At 51.7% G+C, this 23,844-nt stretch overlaps 1 protein-coding gene across 1 annotated transcript in view; it reads left to right on the forward strand.

The window, feature by feature from the left end:
• DKK3 (dickkopf WNT signaling pathway inhibitor 3) overlaps positions 1-18,720 on the forward strand; it is a 43,762-nt gene extending 25,042 nt beyond the window's left edge. The window contains exons 5-8 of the mRNA XM_033120749.1: positions 13,519-13,611; positions 14,851-14,995; positions 15,887-16,043; positions 17,089-18,720. Coding sequence (XP_032976640.1) covers positions 13,519-13,611; positions 14,851-14,995; positions 15,887-16,043; positions 17,089-17,308 — 615 coding nt within the window. The 3' untranslated portion in view covers positions 17,309-18,720. The remainder of the gene's footprint in view (positions 1-13,518; positions 13,612-14,850; positions 14,996-15,886; positions 16,044-17,088) is intronic.
• Positions 18,721-23,844: the final 5,124 nt, after the last annotated feature.

Raw genomic sequence — 23,844 nt, forward strand, 5'->3', positions numbered from 1 at the left:
GCAGAGTTTGGACTCTAGGCCATGATTGGCAGGGAAGATGGAAAGATAACATGAGTCGCAAGGTAGCATGTCCTCAGGGTGAAGGTCTTGGGGCGACTCACAACCCTGGTCAATGTGCTAGAACCCAAAACCCTTGAGCCCTGTAGACCCAGAGAGGGGGCATTCTCGGCCCTCTTGCTAACAAAATTCAGACCTCACACATGCATAAACTAAAAAGCCAGGTTACTAATTTTCAGAGTGAGAAGCATCTCTTTCCAGTGGCAGAAAGGTTGGGACCCTATCCAGGCCACCCCCTATCTGCTTTCAGGGTCTTGGGGAGCCAGGTTGGTTGTCTGGAGGTTGCCGAGTGAGAATTCAAGCCACGAGAGGTCGATTCTGTTGATACTGCAGCCAGAGCAGAGAGCTCCCCAGTGACGGAAACTCAGCGTCCCCCGCCCCAGGTCACTGGGGGACACACCTGTTTGTTTTGTGGTTTTTTTCACTCAATCTCCCGATGTCATATTATTTTATTATGCCAGTGTCGCAGATGCAGTCTGACCGTTTCCCGGGCTTGGAAGTCAGCCTGTCTTCTTCCGTTAGGAGTTTATTGAATTAGTCCAACCTCAGCCTTCTCCGGGGCCTCTCGGCTGGAGCAGATTCAGGACAATTAAGATTAGGGACATGCGTCATTAGGTGTGTGTTTTAGGAAGATAATTTGGGCTGCATAGAGGAGCCTGGTGGAGAGGAACAGAGGCTGGTGGCTGGAGACCTGCGTCTTTGCCTCCACAAGTGTCCCGAGAATGAGGTGTGACCTCAGCAGCAGGAGGTGTGGGCAGCCGGGTCCTCCCCTGCCTGAGAGGCAGCCCCACTCCCAATTTCCAGGCCTGAACAGGAGCGGGGCAGCACAGGCTTGGAAAGGAGTGAAGGCCGCTTTATTTCAGACACTCAGCGTCTTCTCCTGGGATCCGGTCCGGATTCAGTTCCTGGGAACCGGGCAAGAATCTGGCTCTCTGCCCATTGCTGGAAGCGTTTCTCCCAGCTCCCACGTGGGCCTTCAGACCTTCAGACCGACTTAGGTGCAGGCTGTCCTGTGTCCAGGGAGTGTAAGCTCTGTAGGGGTTGTAGCAACACTGAGAAGACGTCTCCTAAAGAGGCCCAGCCCAGCCTCCGCTTCCCTGACATGGGGGCAGTGGGGCCCTTGTGGATGGGGAGCTCTGGGAAGGGTGGGCTGCACTTTTCCCCTATCCCTCCTCCCCCAGCAGATGAGAAGATGACTGAGCATCTGAAGAAGCAGCTGGGGACTCTCCCTTGCATGATTTGTACCTTTCTTATTATGGGGATTCTGCCCCCACTTCTGTTGCTGCTCTTTTTACCCCACGGGGAAATGCTCGTGGGCAGAGGGCAGGGCAAAGCCCCGCAGGACACTCAGCCTGGGCAGGCTCTGCATCCTGGCCCCACTTGCTCTCTGACCTAACATAGGAGCCCGCAGGTCTGCCGCTCACTAGCTGTGTGACTTCAGGCGAGTTACTTAAGCTTTCTGTGCCTGTTTCCCCATCTGTAAATAGAAAGGAATAATAATAGTACCTCTCTCAACGGATTGTTCTGAGGGTCACATGAATCGATGTTTAGGAGGTAGGAAACTCTGGCATATACCGGTAGGAAACATGACATAAGCGTTGGCTGTTATGACAGATAGATTCTTTATTATAGTCACTGTCGTCATACGGAATCCAGAGGCCTTTTCTCCAAGTACAGAAGCTACACCTGCACACAGCGCCCCTGATGGACAGTCCAGACTCCAGGTGGTCTTCTGCTCCAAGCCAAGGGCCCAAGGTCAAGAGCAGGCTCCCTGATGTCCCAGTTGGCTTATCATCATGGACGTCTTTGAGGCCACATCTCTTCTCTGGTCACCAGCCCCTCCCTGTTCCTCATCCTTCTCCTGACAAAGGCCAACCCCACTCTTACTTCCAAGAAACACACCTGTTGAATCTTCCTCTGTTGATAGGGTTGGCAGATAAAACACAAGATGCCCTTATAACACTAAAATACATTTTAGTATAAGTCTATCTCACGCAATATTTGGGGCATACTATACTAAAATATTATTTATCTGAAATTCAAATTTTACTGGGCATCCTGTTATCTTTATTTGGTAAACCTCGCAATGCTCCTGCGAAATCCCAAAAGTAAAGGGTCTCATGCAACCCTGAACAGGGAGATTTTGAGGGGTCAGGACTGGGTTTTTCCTCCTACAGGAGACCTGGGGGTGCTGCAGGACCAGGCACCCTAGCACTGTTGTGCTTTTGGATCTAAAGTGCCCATGAGACTCCCGGTGAGGGGAAGGGCAGCTAACTTCTGCAGATGGAGCAAGAACTGGGTCATAGGTGTGTTTGGTTAAGTCAGACCCAGGCAAGGCCCAGTGGTTCTACCCGACCTGTGCCTTTGGAATTGGGGGTGGGGGCTATGCAGACCCAAAGCTCCTGGCAACATTGTTGGGGGGAGAAGGTAGAGAGGGCTCTCTCCACTGCTTCTAATCCAGGCGGGGAGACAGCACTCATGTGGCTGGGGAGGCATATGAAGAAGTTTCCTTTGGAATGAAATGTCCTGTAAGTTTGCCAAAGGAAACATCACTTAGACGGTAAGAAAGTGTTGGGAAGTTCTGTGAGTGTGGGCCTGGCTGTCTCTGCGTCCTCGCAGCCAGACAGGATCCCTGGAGGAGGGAACACCCCGCCCCTCCATCCCTGAAAATCTCCCCAGGAGGCTGGTGGAGCAAGGGGGCTCAAAGGGCCCAGATCTGGGGGCCACCACGTATGTAGGAGGAGGGAGCAGGAAGAAAGGGAGAACTCGAGGGCTATTTCCTGAATGATCTGGGCACAAAAGATGTAGGAGTGGGGTGCCCAGCCCAGCCGGCGATGCAGTCTCCTCTTTCACGGGCTGTGTGATTGGGGGAAGGAAGAATTGGCTGGAGCAGCCCCAAGAGACACAGGCTTTTGCAGACACTGAGACATCGGGATAATAATAGCTAGCGTTAGCTCTTGGCTTCTGCCTGGGTTTTTCCATAGGGCAAGCTCTGCATCATGGGTCAGGACAGAACCCGTGGTGAGGTTTGGGGCCCCCACTTGCCCTGAGCTGGCTGAAAGTTTCCAGTGCAGTGTCCAAGAGAGGCTGGGGGTGCCCTGCTGTGTTCAAGACAAATGTGCATTTTACAGGTTCCTATGATTCGTACGGTTTTAAGGTCAAAAAAAGGACTCTGAGGAACCCGGAAACCTGACTTGAATTTTGAATGAATGAAGGGGAGACTTCCTGCTGCTCTGCCTCAGCATATTCCTTAACATTGCGCCAGGGCCCCGCCTTGGGGACTCTGCCCTCCCGCAGAGGCAGAGTTGGCAGCCCCACTCACCTGCCATCCCTAGAGGCCACCTATCTCACATTGCGTCCTCCTGCCCCATGCTTGGGTCCCTAGTCACCAGCTCCCGGGGTTGCCCTTATCCTCAGAGAGCACTGGGTGCGTTCGGTAAGTGCCGGCCCTGCTACTTCTTATCCATGACTTCGGTCAGTGACTTCATCTCACTGCCTCAGTTTCCTTGTCTATAAAATGAGGCTTCTCCTGTTCACCTTGGAAGACAGGTGGATCCCAAGGTGCCTAACCCCTGGGGGCGACTGAATCGTGTTTACATTTCCTTGCCTCTGGCACAACCACTTGTCCTCCTTGGTCAGATGGCCAGTCTTGGGCCCCCTTGTTCTGTACAACTGTCCTCCTCCCTTAGCAGACGGCTTCGGGGTGGAGCAGGCGCTTGTCTTGTGGAGAGGGGTAGAACACCCTGCCTCGACCTGGCATCCTGGGTATTCATTAATAGGATGAGATCCACTGGCCCCAACTTAGTCTCAGAAGGTGGCTCAGGCCTTCCCAGGGAAACCTGCTGAGCTCCTGCTGTGAGTTAAGCATGCAGACAGAGGTGCGCCCTGGGGGTTCACTCCTGGGGAGACCAGGAGCTGTTCCAAGCGTGTGCACATATTCTCTCTTTTAATCTGTGCCACAACTTCATGAGGTTCCTCATTTTAAAGATAAGGAAAATGAGGCACAGAGAGGCTCAGTAATTTGCCCAAGATCCCCCAGCTTGTAAGTGAACCTATATTCAAACCCGCATGGGCCCCAAAGCCCTAGTCTCGCCCTCCTACCACCCCAGGTCCCCTGGGCACCACGCAGCCTTGATGGGGTGGAAGAAACACAGGCATGACCCTTCAGTGTGGTGAGTGCAGCAGCAGGGCTGGGAAGTGTGGGGGGTGAGCACACTTCACACGGTGACCCGCTCTCCCGATGTGCCCAGGGCTTCCTTGGCGTTGGGACTAATAGGCCTGCACCCCCGGAATTGCCCAGTCCTGGGAAAGTCAGGGTGACTGCTCCCCACAGTCCGCTCTTCTCTGGGACTCTCTCTGGTCAGAGAACAGCCCTGTGTCTGGGCAGGACACGCGCTTATCTCAGTCTGTATCGTACACTCATCCTGGGGGCGTTCGGGGCCAGGCACCCCCACCCCATGCCTGGGGCCAGACATGACCCTCTGCCCAAACCCCCCGGAACCAGAGTTTGGGCTTCAGGTGCCAGGGCCTAGAACTTTCTGGTTGGGGGAGGAAGAGCTCAGCCAGGAAACGCTGGGCTGGTTTCTGGGTTCAGCAACCTTCAGAAGGTGCCAGTGACTCCCCACGGGCTCCCCTCTGTCACCTCCCCCAGGGAGATGTGGAAGCTGAGGCCCAGAGGCTGGATGTGTGTGGAAGACCCAAAACAGGAGACTGGGACTATGGGCTGTTGGGGGCAGGGCTGGTATTAGATTCCTAGCGCTGCTGTAACAAAGGACCACCGTCTGGGTGACTGGGCGGAAATGTATGTCTCCCGGCTCGGGGCTGGGAGGCTGCGGTTCCTCCGAGGGCTGTGAGGGGAGGACGTGTGCTAGGCCTACCTCGCAGACTTGCAGATGGCTATCTTCTCGTGGCTTCTCATCTTCCTCTGTGTTTCCGCCTCTGTGTTCAAATTTCCCCATTTTATAAGGACACCAGGCATCCCGGACTAGGGCTTACATCCTAGAGACATCGTCTTGAGTAAATACATCTTCAAGGACCCTGTCTCCCAATAAGGTTACATTCCGAGGTGCCAAGGGTTAGGACTTCAACATGTGACTTTTGGGGGCACACAGTTCAACCCATAACTGTCATTTGGAGGCAACAGGGTGCAGTGGAAGGGGGGAGCCTCAGCTTGTGGGCCTTTGGACTTGGGGTTTCAATCTTAGTTTTTTAAACTCCATCGATGATGTTGAGCTCTGAACCTCAGTTTTCTTATTTGCAAAATGGAGCTTGATCAAGGGTTCATCTGTTCAATTATTCATTTATTCTTTATTCTTTTAGTGACTGGCAACTATGTCGCCCAGCACATGCTGAGGGATATGCCGTCGGCAACTGACCTCACAGGGTGGCTGTGAGTATCCGAGAGCTGACTAAAGCCTAAGCAAGTGCAGACACATAGTAGGTGCTCTCTGAGTCTTCACTGCTGCCCTTCGCCTCAGCTGTAGGGTGCAAAGCTCTGAGGGCCAGCAAGTTTTGGTTGGTGGTGGTCCCCTGGCCTCCGTTTCATGTGTCCTCACTCCTTCCCTTGAAGATTGTTTTCCTGAGCCTTGGAACTGGAGAGGAGGCCGTAAACAGCCTAGCCCTGAAGGGTCCACCCCTGGCCAGTGTGACAGGGGAAGCATCATAGCAGCCTAAGGGCCACAGAGAAGCCATCCCCACCCGCCCCACTCCTAGTTGTGAGGACAGCCTTGCAGGGGTCACGTGCTGTTTTCTCCCCCTATTTTTTGTTCCTGCCTCCTCAGAGCCTTTGCCATTTTCCACTATTTCACGATAGTGTCAAAGCAGCAGAGCCATTTCCAGGCCCAGTAGCCTGCCAAATCTATGGCACGTTCCCCGCCAGCCCCACCTCCCCTGCCGGCATCTGAACAGAGTGCTGTGGGGCCTCTGGCCAGAGCTTTCTAAACATAGCTCCCTCCTGGGGACAACAAAGCACCATCCTCTGGATGGCTTTAGTCCTGATGGCCAGCCTCTAGACCGTTTGTCAGACTTCCCCACCAGGATGAGACAGAGGAGCTGGGACAAACGGAGTGCCTGGAGGGAAGGGGATTAGAGAGGAGTCCCTGAGGCAGAACATAAGTGACATTGAGATCCAGAAGTCCAGGGGCCGTGGCCTTGGCCCTGAGGCTCTGCCTTCCATGTCTGGGGATTTGTGGGGCTCAGGGCCCTGTCCCAGGCAGGCCTTGTCCCCTGAGGAACAGGACACTGGTTAACGATGAAGGGAGAGAAAAATGATCTTCCCAGGAGATGGAAAGAGACTGTCTTTAGGGTCAGACCAGCGGGATTGGACTCAACTCCACCTCTAAGCTGGGTGACTCTGGGCAGATCCTTCATCTTAAATCTCAGCTTCCACATCTGTGAAGTACGGATTATAAGGCCCATGTTGAGGGGATTAAAGAGAATTTGTGACACGTGGCGGGCACTGATGGCCCTGCCGTGCCAGGATTCTGTGTCAGGATGCCATGGATTGCTGTTGCAGGCTCTGAAGGGTGGGTGCTCAGCGTAGCATCTCCTCCCAGCTGCTCTGTGGCACTCAGGTGACCCTACCTTCTGTACTGGTGAGTGTCTTTAATTTCACCTCAGTGTAGCATGCAGTCCCTTTTCCAGTCCTAATGGTCTAAGAAGGACCCCAAACCCAGAACCTCCACAGCTTTTTAGATGGGGAACAGCCCAGCCTCTTTCCCGTCACAGGCCTCTGACTTCAGAGCTCACCTGCTCAGACACCCGGCTCCCACATGGGTACTGAGGCTCCTTTAAAACATCAGCCCACATGTAAACACTTGAGCACAGGTAAGAGAAACTGCAATTATTGAAAAGAATACAATCCTGGATTTCTCAGCTCTGGGCCTGGCTCTGCTTGGTGGGGTGGGGTGGGGAGGCACCCACCCATGTCCTCTCCTCCCCCCCATTCAGTTCTGTTTAAAGTGGGAGGACCTGACCTGTTCCCCAGGTCTTTGACACCAGGAAAGGTGGAACCCTGTCCCTAGTAAGGGGTCCTCAGGAGAGTCCCAAAACTAACAACCTTACCATCTGGAAAACCTGGTCTTTGTACAATGAGAGGCCACTCTGCCCCAGGAACTTTATTCCTATGGGCATACAAGCTGCTGCCCACTGACTAGTGACACTCTCTGAATAAAGTCAAGACAAGATATGAAGTCTCTAGGTGTTAACAGGAACAGAGATGGAAAGTTGCTGGTGGAAACATCAGCCCCTGTTGTTTGGACCTGCCTTTCTGTTGACAGGCTGGTCCCCTGGCAGGTGTGCTCCCCAGGGGAATTGGACATTGGATGGGTGAAGGAGCAGATACGCAGCTGCTGCTGCTACGGCCACCATTCATAGAGCACTAACGCCACAGCAGCCCTGTGAAATAGGTCACGTGACAAGTGGCAAAACCGGGATTCAAAGTTTGTGTTGTTTTGGCCTCTAAGGTTTCTTCATACTTTGGAGTTCCAAGGTTCCCAGTATGATCATAATTCTTAAAGACCTTTTCTAGAGGCCTCTGGAAACACATGTCCACAGCCAACACGCTGGCAGATTGTTAGAACAAAAGCACCGAGCTTTCCCGAAGGGAAGTTACCCTGAACTAACCTACCAGCCCTCTTATACGTAGCAAAAACATGTCAGCAAAAGAAACCAGTAGCTTTAGTGTATTTCAGTTTTTTTCAGAAGTCTTTGACAAGGTTCCATGCCCCAGAACTTTCCATACCTAGAAAAAAAATTAATTGCTTCACTGGGGCTTTTCAGGTAATGTTTTGTCATGCGAAGGAGGCAGTTTAGGGAAAGAAAAATATTCCTAAAGATGAATGTGTACTTTTCTGGGTGGAGAATTGTAAACAGCAAGGTCTCACAAGGATTGGTGCTGGAAGGGTCTCAGCTGATATTTTTTTAATTAAAGATCTGGAAGAGGAAGTATATGGAGAACATTTCAAGTTGACAGGATTCTTTGGAAATGAGAAGGCAAATTAATGAAATGTGTATGTGTTTTGCTTCCCAGATCCTTGCTAATGATCAGCGTCTTGCTAGCCAGCTTGCCACAGCAACGTACAAACGGTTTCATTCATTCCACACATGTCTGTCGTGTGCTCCTATGTGCCAGGCGCTATGCTGCTCACAGGCACATATCCTACATATTGTCATTCTGCTTTTAAAAAGTGAGATTTCATGGTCCCCCCTTGCTTGTTTTACTTACTGAGGTGAACATCACAAAGCAAAGATCTACCTCCCTCTTTTTCCTGTCTGTCTGGTGGCATTTCCCTGTGAGATGACGACACAGCAATGTAATCAGTTCCCTCTGTGGGACGTTTCCATTATTCCTGGATTAGAAATAATATCAAAATGTAGTCTTAAATATCCCTGCACTCAGCTATTTGTACGTATGAACAAGAGTTTCTGAGGATAGTCACCTGGAAGGGAAATTACTGGGTCAAAGAATGTCTGCAATTTAAATTTTTGATAATGCTGATGAATTGCCTGCCAAAAAAACCACTTAGTTCACTTGTAATTACCCCCAAAGTGTCTGGCCATGCCCGCTACCTCAAATTCCTACCAACATTGGTTATTACACGTCATGCAGGATCTCAGCTCCCGCTCCACGCACAGGAACGCAGGATATGGCGAGGCCAAAAAGAAACACCCACGGAGCCATAGATAGGGGGACATACCACTATAGTCTCACTGGCGGCTGGGTTGGAGACACAGGAAGTAGAAGGCACACGATCCGCAATCCACTGTCTGCTTCTCTGCCAACCAACCAACCCCTTGTTAACTGCAATCTGCTCTTGCTAGCTCAGCCATGGCAGTTATATCAGTGGTCAGTGGCTAACTGGTTACAGCTGATGGCCATCTACTACCCAAGCCAGCACCTTTCCATGTGAAGTCGAGAGCCTGGAAACTGCTCTCTGGGACTCTGTCCCCACCCCCCACCCCTACAGGGTCTCACCTCACAATCTACATGACAAACATCTTCCGGGACGGGTCCTGTGTCAGGAACCCAGCTCACAAGAAAAGGTTCCAGTCCAGTTCAAGTAATGTCCCTAGGGGTGTCCCTCAATGTCCACCTACTTTCTGGGCACAACCAGGGTTTCCCAGGGCACAGCCCATCTTTCGGGGTACAGCCAGACTTCTGGGCACAGCCAGGGTTCTCACAAATTCTCGACAGCGGCCAGTCAAGACACAGGAAGTAAACATCGCCTGTACCCCAGCAAGGGGTCTTCTTGCACCAGTCTTGCTGGCGGCCGGGTGAGACACAGGAAGTAAACATCCGCCTGTTCCACTACATGGTGGTACGTTCCCAAGCCAACAGTCAAGCGATCCATCAAATCAAGGATGGAAGGCAATTCCCCATAGTCCACAGTCATTCTCTAGTGCTCACAATGTGTGTTGGCCTCACAATGTGTGCCCTCTCCGCAGGGCGAGGGCTCCAAGTCCTCCCCAACCTGGGGGTGAGGGACAACCTTGACCTCACCCGCATCCTCTACCGAGGACTCAGCAAGTGTTTCCTCCTGGGACTACAAGTCCCGCATCTGAGCTGCCCCAGCAAGTACCTCCCAGCCCACACGGCCGCAACGACCTTTTTCTCCATCCTATGCTGGTTGGAGAACCATCCACGTCCTCCCACCCCTCCATGGGGGTCCAACTCCTGAGAACAGGGACCACTGGGCACCACACACTGTGTGGGGGCCATATGTCCCCCCGCCCAGAGTCAGCCATCATTCTTACCTGGCTGGAGTCTTGCTTGCCGCGCCAGGTATCCGAGTGGGTGGTGGCCTCAGTGCAAGATGTCCACAACTCTAGGAGCCCACGGCAGCAGCAGACCACCAAAAGGAAGGTGACGCCGGCCACGGCAAACGGGGTGGCGTGCCATCCGGAGGCTTCAGAGGACCCCCAATTCACCGAGGGGTCATGTTTCTCCCAGGCAGACTGCGTTTCCTGCTCCTGGCAACACTTCCCATGGGCTTCCCGAGACTGAGTGTTCACGTGCACAAACTGCTCCACCGCCGTCGGAGAGCTGTGGCCGGCACCGCACCTGCTCTCTGCGCCATTTGTCATGTGGGGTCTCAGCTCCCGCTCTCCGCACGAGAACACAGGATATGGCGAGGCCAAAAAGGAACAATGCAGAGCCATGGGTAGAGGAGTCGTACCGCTATAGTCTCACTGGTGGCTGGGCTGGAGACACAGGAAGCAGGAGCCACAGGATCCACATTCCTGTCTGCTTCTCTGCCAACCAACCCACCCCTCGCTAACTGCAATCCCCACTTGCTAGTGTAGCCACGGCAGTTATATTGATGGCTAATGGCCAACTAGCCACAGCTGATGGCCCTCCAGTCACAGCTGATGGCCTTCTACTACCCGAGCCCGCACCTTTCCACGTGAGGCCGAGAGCCTGGAAACTGCTCTCTGGGACTCTGTCCCCACATTACATTAGTTTCCCATTGTTGCTACACCAGCTTACAATACATTTAGTAGTTTTAAAACAACACAAATTAATCTTACAGTTCTGTAAGTCAGCAGTCTGGCAGGCGTCTCACGGGACTGAAATCAGGGTCAGCAGGGCGGTGCTCCTCTCAGAGGCTTTGGGGAGAGTCTGTTCCTTGGCCTGTAGGCCCCGTCCATCTTCAAAGCCAGGGAAGTGGACATGACCAGTGCAGTTCCATATGGTACTGCTCAGACACCGACTCTTCTTCGGCCTGCCCCGTTTTCCATTGTCAAAGCCCCTTATGATCACCATGGCACACCTGGATAATCCAGGATTCTCTCCTTATCCTCAGGTCAGCTGATTAGCAACCTGAATTGCATCTGTGACTTTAACCACCCCGTGCTATGTAATGTGACACGTCCACAGGTTCCAGGTAATAAGCTATGGACATTCTCGGGGGCCAGTATTCTGCCAACCACAGATATTATCGAGCTTCTTAATTGTTTACATTGTAAGCGAAAACATGGTATCCTGCTCTTTTAAGTTGCATGTCCTTGATGATTGGTGAGGTTGAACCTCTTTTTCTGTGTAGAGAGGCAAAGCAATTTCTGTCACTAGAAGTTGTTCATACCCTTCATCTCCTTTTCTACTGGGTTACCCTTTTTTTAATTGAATTATAAATTCCTTGAGGGCAAGGACTTTCTCATCCTCACGTTTGCATTCCAGTACTTCAAAATGTGGCTGGGTTCAGAGAAGAGACTCAATACCTGTATTCCCTACCCTCCCTCCCCCATTCTCTTGCTATTCTGCTTGGGAAGAAATATCAGGATGCTTCTGGATGAACTGGCCGAGTCGAGTCTGTGTCTCGGAAGGCGTGGTGGCTGAGACAAGGCGTGTCTTGTGGTTTTCTTACAGCCCAGTGGACTTCTCAGGCTGTTATGAGTTATGGGGTAAAACAGACCAAGTTCCCAGCCCCCAGCTCAGCTGTTGACGTGGGCAGTCCTTCCACCCCGCTCTGAGCCTCAGTTTTCTCACACGTAGAAACAGAAATGGTGGCCTGCTGACATTTTAGGGTTGCTGGAATGGGAACAGGGACAAGCACCGACTCCTTTTGAGAGGGAGGACCCAGCTTGCCACGGTGATGGGTGATTGGGGGGCAAAGCCAAAGGAGGGGGCTGTGGGCTGACACGAGTCAGAATCTGAGGAGACACAGAGAAAAGCAATTTTAGGTCATTTTGCAGAGTGTCAGGCAATGTGCTCTCCTTTGACATTTTTAAAGAAGTTACAGTAAAGATTGAAATTGCTTTTCCTTTATACTGGGTGTGAGCCCTTGTCCCTCCTGGAGTCCCTGCTGAGCACAGGGCCTGCCTGGTGCAGGGCAGTGACTTTTACCACCGCCTCCAAGGTGGCCTCCTGTCATCCTTCAGGGGGGATGTGGGAGAGTGGTGTCCGTGGGACGGATGGTCTTCCTGGCTGGGCAAGCCTTGCTTAGTGAGCAGAACAGGGTCCACTCTCTGAAGTGTGGGGTCAATACCAGTGCTGTGCAGAAGCCCAGCCTGCAGCGCCTGGACCAAATGCCCACCCTCTTGGGCCTGCAGTGTTGGCCAGGGGACACCAAGAACAGGAACAGGACACCAACCACTTCCAGTGACAGAGCTCCATTCCCTAGGCTGCCTGTCCAGGGCCTCCCAGCTGACCCCCAGACCTACCCACATGCTGGGACCGCCAGGGTCCCCAGAATGCCCCGTTGGCAGTCTACTTGTTCATATCCATTAGCACTGCTGCGTCACTTTCACAGAGAATAGTGGGGACCAGCTTAGGCCACTTAGGCCAGGGCCTGCCCATCCAAGCCTTTCCAGGTCCAACTCTACACCCACTTTCAGGATGGAGCATGCCCTGGTCAGAGGGGGGAGGCAGGTCCTTCCCTCCCTCCCCCTAGAACCTTCTGGAAGGTTTGCTAGGGCCCCAGAATACTTGCCTCAGAAGAGTCTTTCTCATCCACACGTCTCTGATGGCTGCATCTGGAGCCTTGAGCCCCTTCTCCAAAGGGCTAGTGGTGGAAAGAATCCCCTTACTCTGAACTAGCCATACTATCTTGGGGGCCTCCTTGGCCTCTCTGAGCCTCCACTTTCCAGTGGGCAGCATGGGAATAGTAATCCTTCCAGTGTAGAGCCCAGCTTGCACTGGACCCGTGATGGGGTCGTCAGTGGTGGTTCTTGTCATGGCCTCCTCGCTCCTGCCCTTCTTTCCTTCTGCAGCTGCCTGTTCCCAGGCCTGAGCTGACACAGCCCTGCTCCTGCCAGTGACTGGTGACTGTGGCATGGCCACAGTGGCTTCTCCCATGGCCTCCCCCTCTGGGCCTCAGTAGTGGACACATTCCCTTCCCTCCTTGCCTCCCCCATTTCCCCAACCAAGTGGCGCTGACAGCCATGAGAAGGCACCTGGACTGGAAGGCCAATGCCAGCCGCTCCCTCCTCCCATTTGGAAGCTGGCCGCTGCCTTTGTCTGTCAGCCCCAGACCCCAGACCCAGGACCCTGATATGGGCTCACAGTGGCCACCCTCTTCCTTCTTGGTCAGCAGCGCACTGCAGGGCCTGGACTCAGCCCCTCCTGTGCAGCCACCCGGGGCCTGGAACCCATTAGCCTTTTTAATTAAATCCGTCTGCTCTGTGCTGAAAACTGGCCCTGGGTTTCTGCTCCCCACCCTGGGTGTGTGAGCGGAGGCTGCACACAGAGGCGATTGTGTGAACTGGGTGTGGCATCCTAGAGGGCAGAAGCCCCCGTGTGCTGTGTGGCTGGGGGCCCTGCCGGCCTGTGGTGGGGGCGTTGGATGCCAAGGAGCCAGCTGGACAGGACTTGGCGCTGAGGGGCACTGAGGGGTGTCTGGAGACTGTTCCTGCAGCCTGAGCCTATGGGGCCGAGGCTGGAGGATACACAGGGCTTTGCCCTTCCCAGGGCACGTGGGCTTGCTGACCCGCTTTTCCTGACAAAGCTGCTCTCTGCCCACCCAGGAGTGCATCATTGATGAGGACTGCGGGCCCCGAAGTTATTGCCAGTTTTCCAGCTTCCAGTACCTCTGCCAGCCATGCCGGGACCACCAGATGGTGAGTGTGCCCGCAGGCCCCCAGGGCTGCAGCACCAGGGCCATGGAACCCAGAAAAGGGCCCTGAAGGACAAGGCCCGCCTCCCCCACATTTTCAGCTGGGTTTCCTGGAAACCTCCTATGGGGCCACACCATGTCCACGCTCAGAAGACCCTCTCCACGATGCCTGTCCAGGAAGCCATCCCCACCCGCCCCACGACTTCTGGCCCCATTGTCTGCCTCATGGAAGATGGAGGGGAAGGGAGGGCAGAGGAGGAAGCCCCACACCTGTCCCTTCCCCAAGACCCATCCCAGTAGATACAGCCAGTGCCGCCGCTGCAGCCCCTGGGGCAGGGAATGGGTAGGCTCTCACCTTCCCGGCCTGCAGCCCACCGCCCACACCTTTCTCCCAATCTGCCCAATCAGAGAAGGCAGAAGTCAGGCCAAGAAGCAGCCAGAAAATCTCCTGTTGGAGATTTTTCAGAGAAGCATGAATAAGGGTAGCAGAGATTCTCCCTCCACCCAACAGATGTTCAGACAGAGCCATATGGACCCGTAGACTTTTCTTGGCCGTTTTTATTATTAAGACAAGAACACAGCACAGTAACAAGTTTGGAAAATAGAAGGCTTCTTACTACGCCTTCCGGCCCCGTCTGTGGTTAGGCAGCTGCCGATGCCCCTCGTGGCCTGTCCTGCTGGGTGCCATCATTGAGCACGGCCGTGAAGAAGCCACTTTACTGTCTAACTGCCATTCCCCATGTGTGACTCCAGGCCCACGGCACCCACGTGCCAGCCCATCTACCCCTTCCCAGGCTTGGGCCTTAATGTAATCAGCTTATAAGAATCACACTGCCTGCTTCTGTGGGTCCTACGCCACATTCCTTCACATTCCTTCCCAACCTAGGGTCCTAATAAGAAGTAGGCAGGGCACAAGTCCGGGCAGACAGCAAAGACACATTCCCATCCTTTAAAGGCAAAGTCTCAAGCTGTGCAGGAAGACCCAGATACATGCAACCCCCCAGGTGCCGTTTTTCCAGTGTTCTGAGCCCTTACATCTGTCTCACCAGCCCCGTGCCCACCTCTGCCCCCTTGACTTCCATGAAAGCCCCACCAACCTAGGACCTCAATTTCCTCCTCTGTATAGTGGAAGGATGTGGGTTGGCCTACCTGCAGTACCTTCAGGCTTTCTGGGCTGGGGGTGGTGACAGGCTCTCCCAGGTCGTGAGCTGGCAGGCTGCTGTGTTTTCCCACCTCTCTGCAGATCTGCACCCGGAACACTGAGTGCTGTGGAGACCAGCTGTGTGTCTGGGGTCACTGCACCGAAACAGCCACCAAAGGCAGCAATGGGACCATCTGCGACAACCAGAGGGACTGCCAGCCTGGGCTGTGCTGTGCCTTCCAGAGAGGTGGGTGGCTTCCCTCTGGGTGCAGGGCAAGCCCTTTCGCATACTTCACCAGACGGGGCCTCCTGGGGCCCGTCTATGCCAACCACACCCCTGGGCAGACTCCCACATGCTCACTCGCTATGTGTTCCAGCTCCACAACCTCCGCCTGACACCTGGCGTGGAAGACCATCTCTTTTTCTTTTCCCTGTTGATTCCTAGAACTTGTAAATTCCTTCAGGACACTTAAGCCCAGGCAGGAAGAGCAGCCCCTCCCCATTCCATTTCACCTCCCTCCCCAGGCCTGAGGTAGCACCTGGCCCTGGTGGTGTTTCCCGTCAACTGAATGGCCCCCTTCTGCTCCCATCTTCCACTCCCATTGCCGCTCCCAGGTGAGGTCAGCTCAGGCACTCTCCCCTTAGCCACCTCTCCCAGCCCCTTCGTCCTCCAGGTTCCTGCTGCTCCTGCAGTTTTCCTCGAGGATGGCTTCTGGGTATCACTTCAGTCTCATTCCACCTTCCAAGGCCTTGGCTAGCTCCAGCTGACCTGTTCTCCTTTTCTCTCCACCACTCCTTGGCCCATTTGGGAATCTCAGTGCCCCAAGCTTTCCCACTGAGTCCATTCCCAGGCCTTTGTTGGTACTGTGCCCCAGCCTTGAATGCCTTTCTTCCACTCTTAATTTCTCCAGACCATTGGCCTCAAAACCCAGCCCAAGCCCACCTCTTCCAGGCAGTCCTCCTAATTGCTGCAGCCTCCCCACTCATTCCCTCCATTCACTTCCTCTCATTCCACCTCTTCAATCCTAACCCCCACATTGGGTAGGGTGGAAGGTGGGGGGCTGCCTCCCATTTCTCTGCTCCACCCCCTGTGTCTGCCCTGGTTCTGGGGCACAGGGTGACTCTTAGCCGATTCCAGGTCTCTTGTTCCCGGTGTGCACACCCCTGCCTGTGGAGGATGAGCTCTGCCATGACCCCGCCAGCCGGCTTCTGGATCTCATCACCTGGGAACTGGAGCCTGATGGAGCTTTGGACCGATGCCCATGTGCTAGTGGCCTCCTCTGCCAGCCTCACAGGTGAGGCCCCACCGGTTCTCCTTGTCATGAGCCAAGAGCGGATGAGATGTCTCCCAGTTGGGTCTCAGGAACAGGAGCAGGGAGGAGATGTGGGTTCAGTTTAGGACAGGTTTAATTTGAGGTGTTCTTGAGTATTCTAGATGGAGGAGTCCAGTAGCAGACAGACCTATAAGGCTAGGGCTCAGGAGAAGGTATAGACAGGGGTACAGAGTCAGGTTCATCTGTGTGGTGGTTGAAGACTCATGAGTGGGTGACCTGGGGAGAGGGTATGGAAAGAGAAGAGCTGAGGGCGAAGGAGGCAGCCCAGGCCCATTACTACCAAGAACAAGCTGAGAAGGAGCTGGCAGACAGGTCGGCGGGAAACCAGGAAAGTAGGCCCCCAAGGTGGAGGGCACCACCAATGCTTAGAGGCTACTGAGAGACTGTGAAGCATCAGGATTGCGCCGTGGACATTTCTCAGGGCACGTCTTCCTGGATCTCTCAGCAGCCGTTACCCAGCCTTCTCTCCCAGCGGAATCCAGGGTGGCTGGGCAGACAGAACTCCCCGTCCCTGCACCACAGGCCCAGGGCTACCCATGAGGCCAGGGTTCCCCACAGGCCCAGTAGATGAGGCGGTTAGGCCCTGTCCCGCTGTCAGGGCCTAGATGGGCAGGGGGCTTAGAAGGGCACCTTGTTGCTATAAATTCTCAGATCCCTGTGTCCTCTGGGTCTGTCCCTGGGATGCTGGGCCTGAGACCTCAGTCACAGGAAGACAGACCTGCAGCTAGAGGTGGGGGGAGCTGCCCCTTGAGTACATTTCCCCAAAGTGATCCTCCCTCAGCAATCTTTTTTAAGGTAAGATGTTGACACGAAGTTAAGACTCTGCTGAAGAGATGTTAGAGGAGGTGTCGTGAAGGTGAGACCGGGAGACCTGCCAACAGCAGAAAAAGGGCAGCGCCTTTGTCTCAGGCCTGGCTTCATGCCCAGGATCCCCCACACTGAGCCTGGCTTTGCCCCACGGGGAGACATGGCCCTCAGCTGAGCCATAGCCCCCGTCTTTCCCCAGCCACAGCCTGGTGTATGTGTGCAAGCCAACCTTTGTCGGGAGCCACGACAAAGACGGAGAGACCCTGGCACCCCGAGAGGTCCCCGATGAGTACGGAGATGGTGGCTTCATTGAAGAAGTGCGCCAGGAGCTGGAGAACCTGGAGAGGAGCCTGTCAGTGGAAATGGCTTTTGGGGAGCCCGATGCTACCTCTGAGCTGCTGGAGGCTGAAGAGATTTAGACCCAGGCCTGTTCTGCGGGTAGACGTGCAATAGAAGTAGCTAATTTATTTCCCCAGCTGTGTCCTCTAGGTGTCGGCTCACCAGGCTTTTTTCCATGGCCTCTTCCCAGAACATATTCCCTCTGGCTTGAAACAAAATGAGGTGCTGCCCACTTGTCTAGCCGCCCCCAGACTGTATACCATGCATCACAGTTCTGGTGCTGGGGAAAGGTGGGGTGTGGGGGGTTAAAGCAAAACAGGGCTGTTAAACAGGTCCAAATTATTGGGCGCTTTGCCTCTGCTGGTTGGCAGATGGCTCATTTCATTTTGTTCTATGTTGCCTCGAGAATTGTTGGAGGGGAGGAGATGGAAAAGGATGCAGAATTTTCTCATGATGGGTTTTGGGGAAATGTTGACTCTTACATACGTGAAGAAGAGGGCCCTGTTTTGCGAACATAAACCTGGCAAAGATGCAACAAACGAAGTTTTCATGCACTTCTTCGCACGGGCATAGGTAAGCTGTGCCTTCAGCCGCTGCAGGTGGAACGTTCTGCTGCCTCTGAGTTACATACATCCAGCCTTTCCGCAGTGTTACTTGGCCCCTACCTTTGTGCCAGGGAAACAGTTGCATACGTATCCATGATCGAGTCATGCTCTCACCACAACCTGGTGAAGGGGGCACTGTTCTCCCTGTCTGTCAGGATCTTGGAGGCTCAAAGATGTCCAGCTCCTTGCCCAAGTCACACAGCTAGTGAAGACCAGAGCAGGATTTCACTCAGGTGTGACTCCAAGCCCCGTGCTCTCCCCAATCCTCCCCACCAGCCGCGGTGCCACCAAAAGTACCCCATTCAAAGAGGAAGAATGAGATGTTTTCTTTTTTTGAGGCACATCGGGAATTCAGGTCAAACTAGTTCACATATCACTCTAAGAGTCAACTTCTACTCTTAGAAATAGTCGTGTTCTTCCTAGTGTGGGGGCAGCCATCATTCTAGTGGAGACAGATCATACTGAGAGCATGCGCCATGGCGGTGAGTTACAGCAGTAACTTTGAAGGGACATGATTGGAGCATATCATCTAAGTTAACTTGCCAGAAACAGTACTTACTTAGGTCATTGGAGGGCCAGGAGTCTAAGTGAAATTTACAAAATCACTTACCAGCAACTGTAGACTATTATCAACCACGTGGAGAAAATCCAACTGAGCTAAGGCTCTATGAAATATGGTTGTAATATCCAAACTGAGAGCACTGAACTGTATGCTGTCCCACAAATGATATTTTCAGGTGCCATGGACTGTTTCCATCATGTATTCATCCAGAGTTATTAAATTTTAAAGTTGCACACGATTGTATAAGCATGCTTTCTTTAAGTTTTAAATTATGTATAAACACATATGTTGCAGTTAGAAATTAAGCATAAATCACTTAAACTACTCTTTTGTGGTTCTTGGACTTCTTTTTTCCTTTTGACTTTGAGTAAATATAAAACCCTTTCAGCCAGAAAAAATAAAATAGAAATGACCTGTATTTTTATTTATATATATATATATATATATATATATATATATATATATATATATATATATATATATATATAATATAAAATAATATATATTACATATAATATATATATAATATATATTATATATATATATATATATAATCTCTTTCATGTAAATAAATTTTCCAGACATCTGAAGCACACCTCTTTTAGCATCAAAATATTTTAGAAATGTTAATCTTTTTTGGACAGGAACCTTTCACTGTCTTCTGAAAGAGTAAATGGAATGTATCTGACCCTTTTCTTGGAAGTCCTTTAATCAAACACAGTTCTGGGCCATTACACAGTAAGAGCTTCAGGAACTATAATAATAGAGCTACTATATATTAAGGTCAGTCGGGTACAGGCAGTCTACCTCTATTAACTCATTTAATCTTCACTGAATCCATGAGTATTTTCTTCATTTAACAGGTGAAAATGGAGTCTCAAAAAGATTAATTAATAGAGCTAGAAGGCAAACAAAAACAGTATGTAGTACAGTGTGCCCAGGATATACTAATAACATTAACATCAAATATAGAACCATTCTCTAGTCTATGTCACCAATCATCAGGACCAGCCTAGATCCTGATTACTCAACAGCTACTGACTGACAGCCTGCTCAGAGCCAGGTGCTGTGATAGGCTCTGTGGTGCCAAGTTGACCCAAATAGGGATCCTGCCATAAAGGCAGTACAGCCTAATGAGGGGCGTACACGAAGCCCAGTGCCCACAAAACAAAAGCACTCAATCTGATATCGGAAGAGACGTTACATCAGCCTCAAAGGAGCACTTGGCTTAGGAGACGTAGCAGGAAAACTGGCTAAGGATAGAAGTTGATCAGGAGGCCAGAAGGAACAGGAAAAGGCATTCCGGGCCACGGGCAGAGGGAGCGAGGCAAGAAGGAGAGAGGGTATATAAGGGACACTGTAAGTAATGCACAGTGGTTGGAAGGCAAGGTAAATTTGAGCAAATGTTTGGAGAAGAGGTTGAAAATTATTTTAATCAAAAAATTTATTGAGCATCTACTATATGTCAGGCCCAATATTAGGTGCCAGGGAGACAGTGGTACATGAGATAAAACCAGGTTACCTCCCTCATGGAACTTATAGGCAGGTATATTACCTTGCTCCACTTTGTCATCACAGCCACAAAAATGTAAGCACACGAGAGGCTTTGTAAAATACTTGCCTGAAATCGACATGTAGAGAGGCTGATGTATGTCCTGTACTCACAATTCTAAATGGAATGTGGTTATAAGGGTTAGGTGGAGTTTGGTACTTGACCTTACTGCCTGCCTTTCTCTGGGATGCAGAGTCCCTGCCAAGGAACCCATGGTAGACACTGTCGTTTCAGCTACTTAAAGCTATTCCCAACTCTCTTTTCTTTACCTTTTCCCACCACCACAGAGTCTGGAAAAGCCAGCCCCCTTGCAGCTTGGGATGGCCACATGAACAAGCTCTGGCCCAGGAAATGTAAGGGAAAGACTGCCAAAGAGTTTCTGGGAAGGAGTTTTTCTTGAGTGACAAAAGGAAAGAGGCATACAGGAAGAAGTATGCCTTTGCCTCCTTCCCTGGTTTCCTGCCTTTGAGTCCAGGGGTTTAGGGTGTGCCATTTGGCACTGTGGCAGCCATCTTGTGGTCAGGTCACATGATCAAGATCCAGGCGGTGTCAGAGGGCTGCATTCTTCCCTGAGGAAGAAAACATTTCCTTGCTCTTTTTCAGCCTCTAGAGGTCACTCTCATTCTTTGGCTCATGGCCCCCCTTCATCTTCAAAGCCAACAATAACAGGTCAATTCCCTCTTGTATGAAATTTCTTTGGTTTTCTGCAGCTGGGAAAGGTTTTCCACTTTTAAGCACATGTAAGAATAGATTGGGCCCATGTCGTGCGGGGTGTCATGCGGGGTCTCTGGTCCCGCTCCCCACATAAGAACGCAGGATATGGTGAGGCCAAAAAGGAACATCCACGGAGCCATAGGTAGGGGAGTCATACCACTATATTCTCGCTGGCGGCTGGGCGAGACATACGAAGTAGGAGCCACAAGATCCGCAATCCGCCGTCCACTTCCCTGCCTGCCAACCAACCAACCAACCAACTAAGGAACGCAGTCACGAAGTTATATCAGTGGCTAATGGCTAACTGGTTACAGCTGATGGCCAACTAGTCACAGCTGATGGCCATTTACTACCCGAGCCAGCGCCTTTCCACGTGAGGCCGAGCGCCTGGAAACTGCCCTCTGGGGCTCTGTCCCCACAACCCACCTAGATAATCGAGAATAATATTCCCATGTTAAAGTCCTTAACCTTAATCACCTCTTTCAGAGGTCATTATTCTGCCTACCACAAAAGAATGAGTCCCTGTTGACACTGGGGAGGAAAGCTATCAACCATATCTGGACCCGTTTTCAAGTAAAACACCAAGATTATTACAGGTAAAGTCACTGTTAGTCTTTCCATTATTTGAAGTGCAAAGCATTCCTAACTGCTACCGGAGATAGTTGCACCATGAACAATAATAGCCAAAAGGGAACAAAGGACAACTTTATGAATCCCAACTCACCCACTCCCCCGCCCCCCCCGCCAATGTACGGCTCTGGAAAAATCAAGATGAGAAAAGGAGATGTTTGGGCCTGAGGTGCAGGCTCTGAGTCTACACCCTGACCTTCCACACAGATGAGAATGGCTGGTCTGCCCACCCACATGGCCTCAGAATGAACAGGAAGACCAGTGTGATGGGACATAAGCGGTCGCTGCTGCTTCTTCCCGGCTCCCCCTCCTCCTGTTCTGTTCCTTCTCCCACTCATTCCCCTTCCGAGTGTCTGGCTGTCCGGCCTCACTGCCTGGTTCTTTAGGCTTTTGACACAGACGGTTGGGAGAAAGGGACGCAGGGCAGAAGGACGAGAGTTGAAGAGAGAAGCAAGGGGCCCTACTGTGGTGTGAAGGAAGAAGTGGGGATTGGGGAAGGGGGCATTAAGTGTTCCTATGGTCTGTGTATCCCCTCCAGATAGTCAGAAATGCAACTAGATTATTCTGGAATTACTTTTTGATAGCTAGATTGGGTTTCTAAATTCTGGGGGGCAATAGCTGTGGAGCTGGGTGCAGGGCTGGCTGAGAGGTGTCATTTCAGCAGCGGCAGCACAACTCCATATAAACTAGAACGGGGGGGTAAGGAATCCCCTTTTGGGAGATTGCAGTGTGTGGAAAACAGTATTCCCTGTTTGACCTCCCATGAAGGAGGGGAAATTAGACTGATTCCATCGACTAAAACCCATGGGGAGAACTTTAGGAGAAACTCATAAAAGTCTATTAAAAATGACACATCATGGGGTGGGGCGGTGGCTGTGCAGAAGCTACAGGACACACTGACTTGCCACCCATGTACCATACAAGGAAGAGCATCAGGGAGAGGGGGCTCGCTGGAGCAGCTACGCGTGTGCAGGGTGGGGTAGGGTGGGGGGTTGAGGCAAAAAAGATGGATTCTAGCAGCACTCACATCCCGATAGAGGTATGGAAGAAGGATGAAAAAAGGGTAGAAGACTTGGTGGGGACCAGTGCAGCATGGGACATATATTTTAGAGGAACACCTCTTGTCAACAACAGGAGGCTGGCAAGAGTCAAGTTTCATAAGGGAACACCAACGCTGGGAGTTGAGTTTTTGGCTGGTAGGACCTGCAGGGCATCATTTCATAGTGAATTTACAGTCACCAGATAAAAGGGGACAGTAACCTCACCGTGACCAACAGGAGGCTGTGCATGTAAGGAAATGTCTTTCCCTCGCCCTTCTCTCTTCCACTGTCCATAGAGCTGGTGCAGGAAGAGTGGGTGGGGAGAGTGACAGCACTGACCACACGCCCTTCCCTCTCCAGAAAGCAGCACATCAAGTGAGCACTGTGTGTGGGATGGTGGTGCGGGAACCTTTGAACCAAATAACTTAAACTTTTCCAAGATGAGATTGTTTTAATAATGCAGTGACTTAAATGTTATCGGATTGCACTGAGAGCTTGATGAGAGCCCACTTCCAGTGGGAAACTGCATTCAACAGAACACACTTGGCAGTTACTGGAAAAACAGAGCCACTGCATGTTTGTATCTCAGGTTGCTACTCCTCAATGAAATAGGTTACTTAAGCATTATAAGAGGTTGAAAACAAAGTGTGCCCTCTGAACTGGGCGGAGGGGAATGAATGCTGGGAGCAAAGCAAGCAGAGGGGAGTGTGGGCCCCACCTTTCAGGCTAGGCTATAGTGTCCACTAATAATTCCTGGTGGGGTAATTTCTCAGGCTCTGACCAATCAAATGGCCAGCTTCTGTACAGATTAGCTGGTGAGGGGGAAAGAGGCAGAGGATTCCACCCCAATACTTTTTTTGCCCTCCTAGCTTGGCCCTAGTGATTTGCTGCGTTCTTTTCTAACTTTAATGCACTCTTGATTTTGCCAACTATGCTTGTTTTCTGAAAGCCAACTTTTGAAAACTAGCACTGTCTCTAAGATATGATCACAGTGCCCCTCACCCGTGTGAAAAACACTGAAGGAGCATCTTCTGAGTTCCTGTACACTAAGTCTGGGTGGCCGCAAGCTTTATTTGGGACATGAACTGCTTTACCAACTCGGTAAAAGAACATTTTACGAATCTTCTAGAAAACTATACATACACCCTGCTAGTGACCAAAATATTGATTTTTCAAAAATCACACAAATTGTTTAAATGGACTAGTTTTATTTAGCAAAAAAAAGCTTGCTAACTCAGATTCTCTTCTATTCCATTTACTCTGGACTACAATTTGCAAGTCACAAGTGCAAGAGTTGTTTAAGGTCTTGATGCTGAACAAAAGGACAAAATTCAGAGGGAGAACTACCGTAGCCAATTGAAAAGGAAATACTAGCAAATGAGCCAGAATAAAAGATTTTATTGTATTCCATACATTCACAGGTCCAGATTTAGTAACACTGCAATGTTGGATGCTGTGCCCTCCCTTAGCTTAGACCACACTGTAAGTTTGTAGCTCTCTCCTCTCCTGGCCT

This window comes from Rhinolophus ferrumequinum, chromosome 11 (genome assembly GCF_004115265.2).
Source record: "Rhinolophus ferrumequinum isolate MPI-CBG mRhiFer1 chromosome 11, mRhiFer1_v1.p, whole genome shotgun sequence".
Lineage (NCBI taxonomy): Eukaryota > Metazoa > Chordata > Mammalia > Chiroptera > Rhinolophidae > Rhinolophus > Rhinolophus ferrumequinum.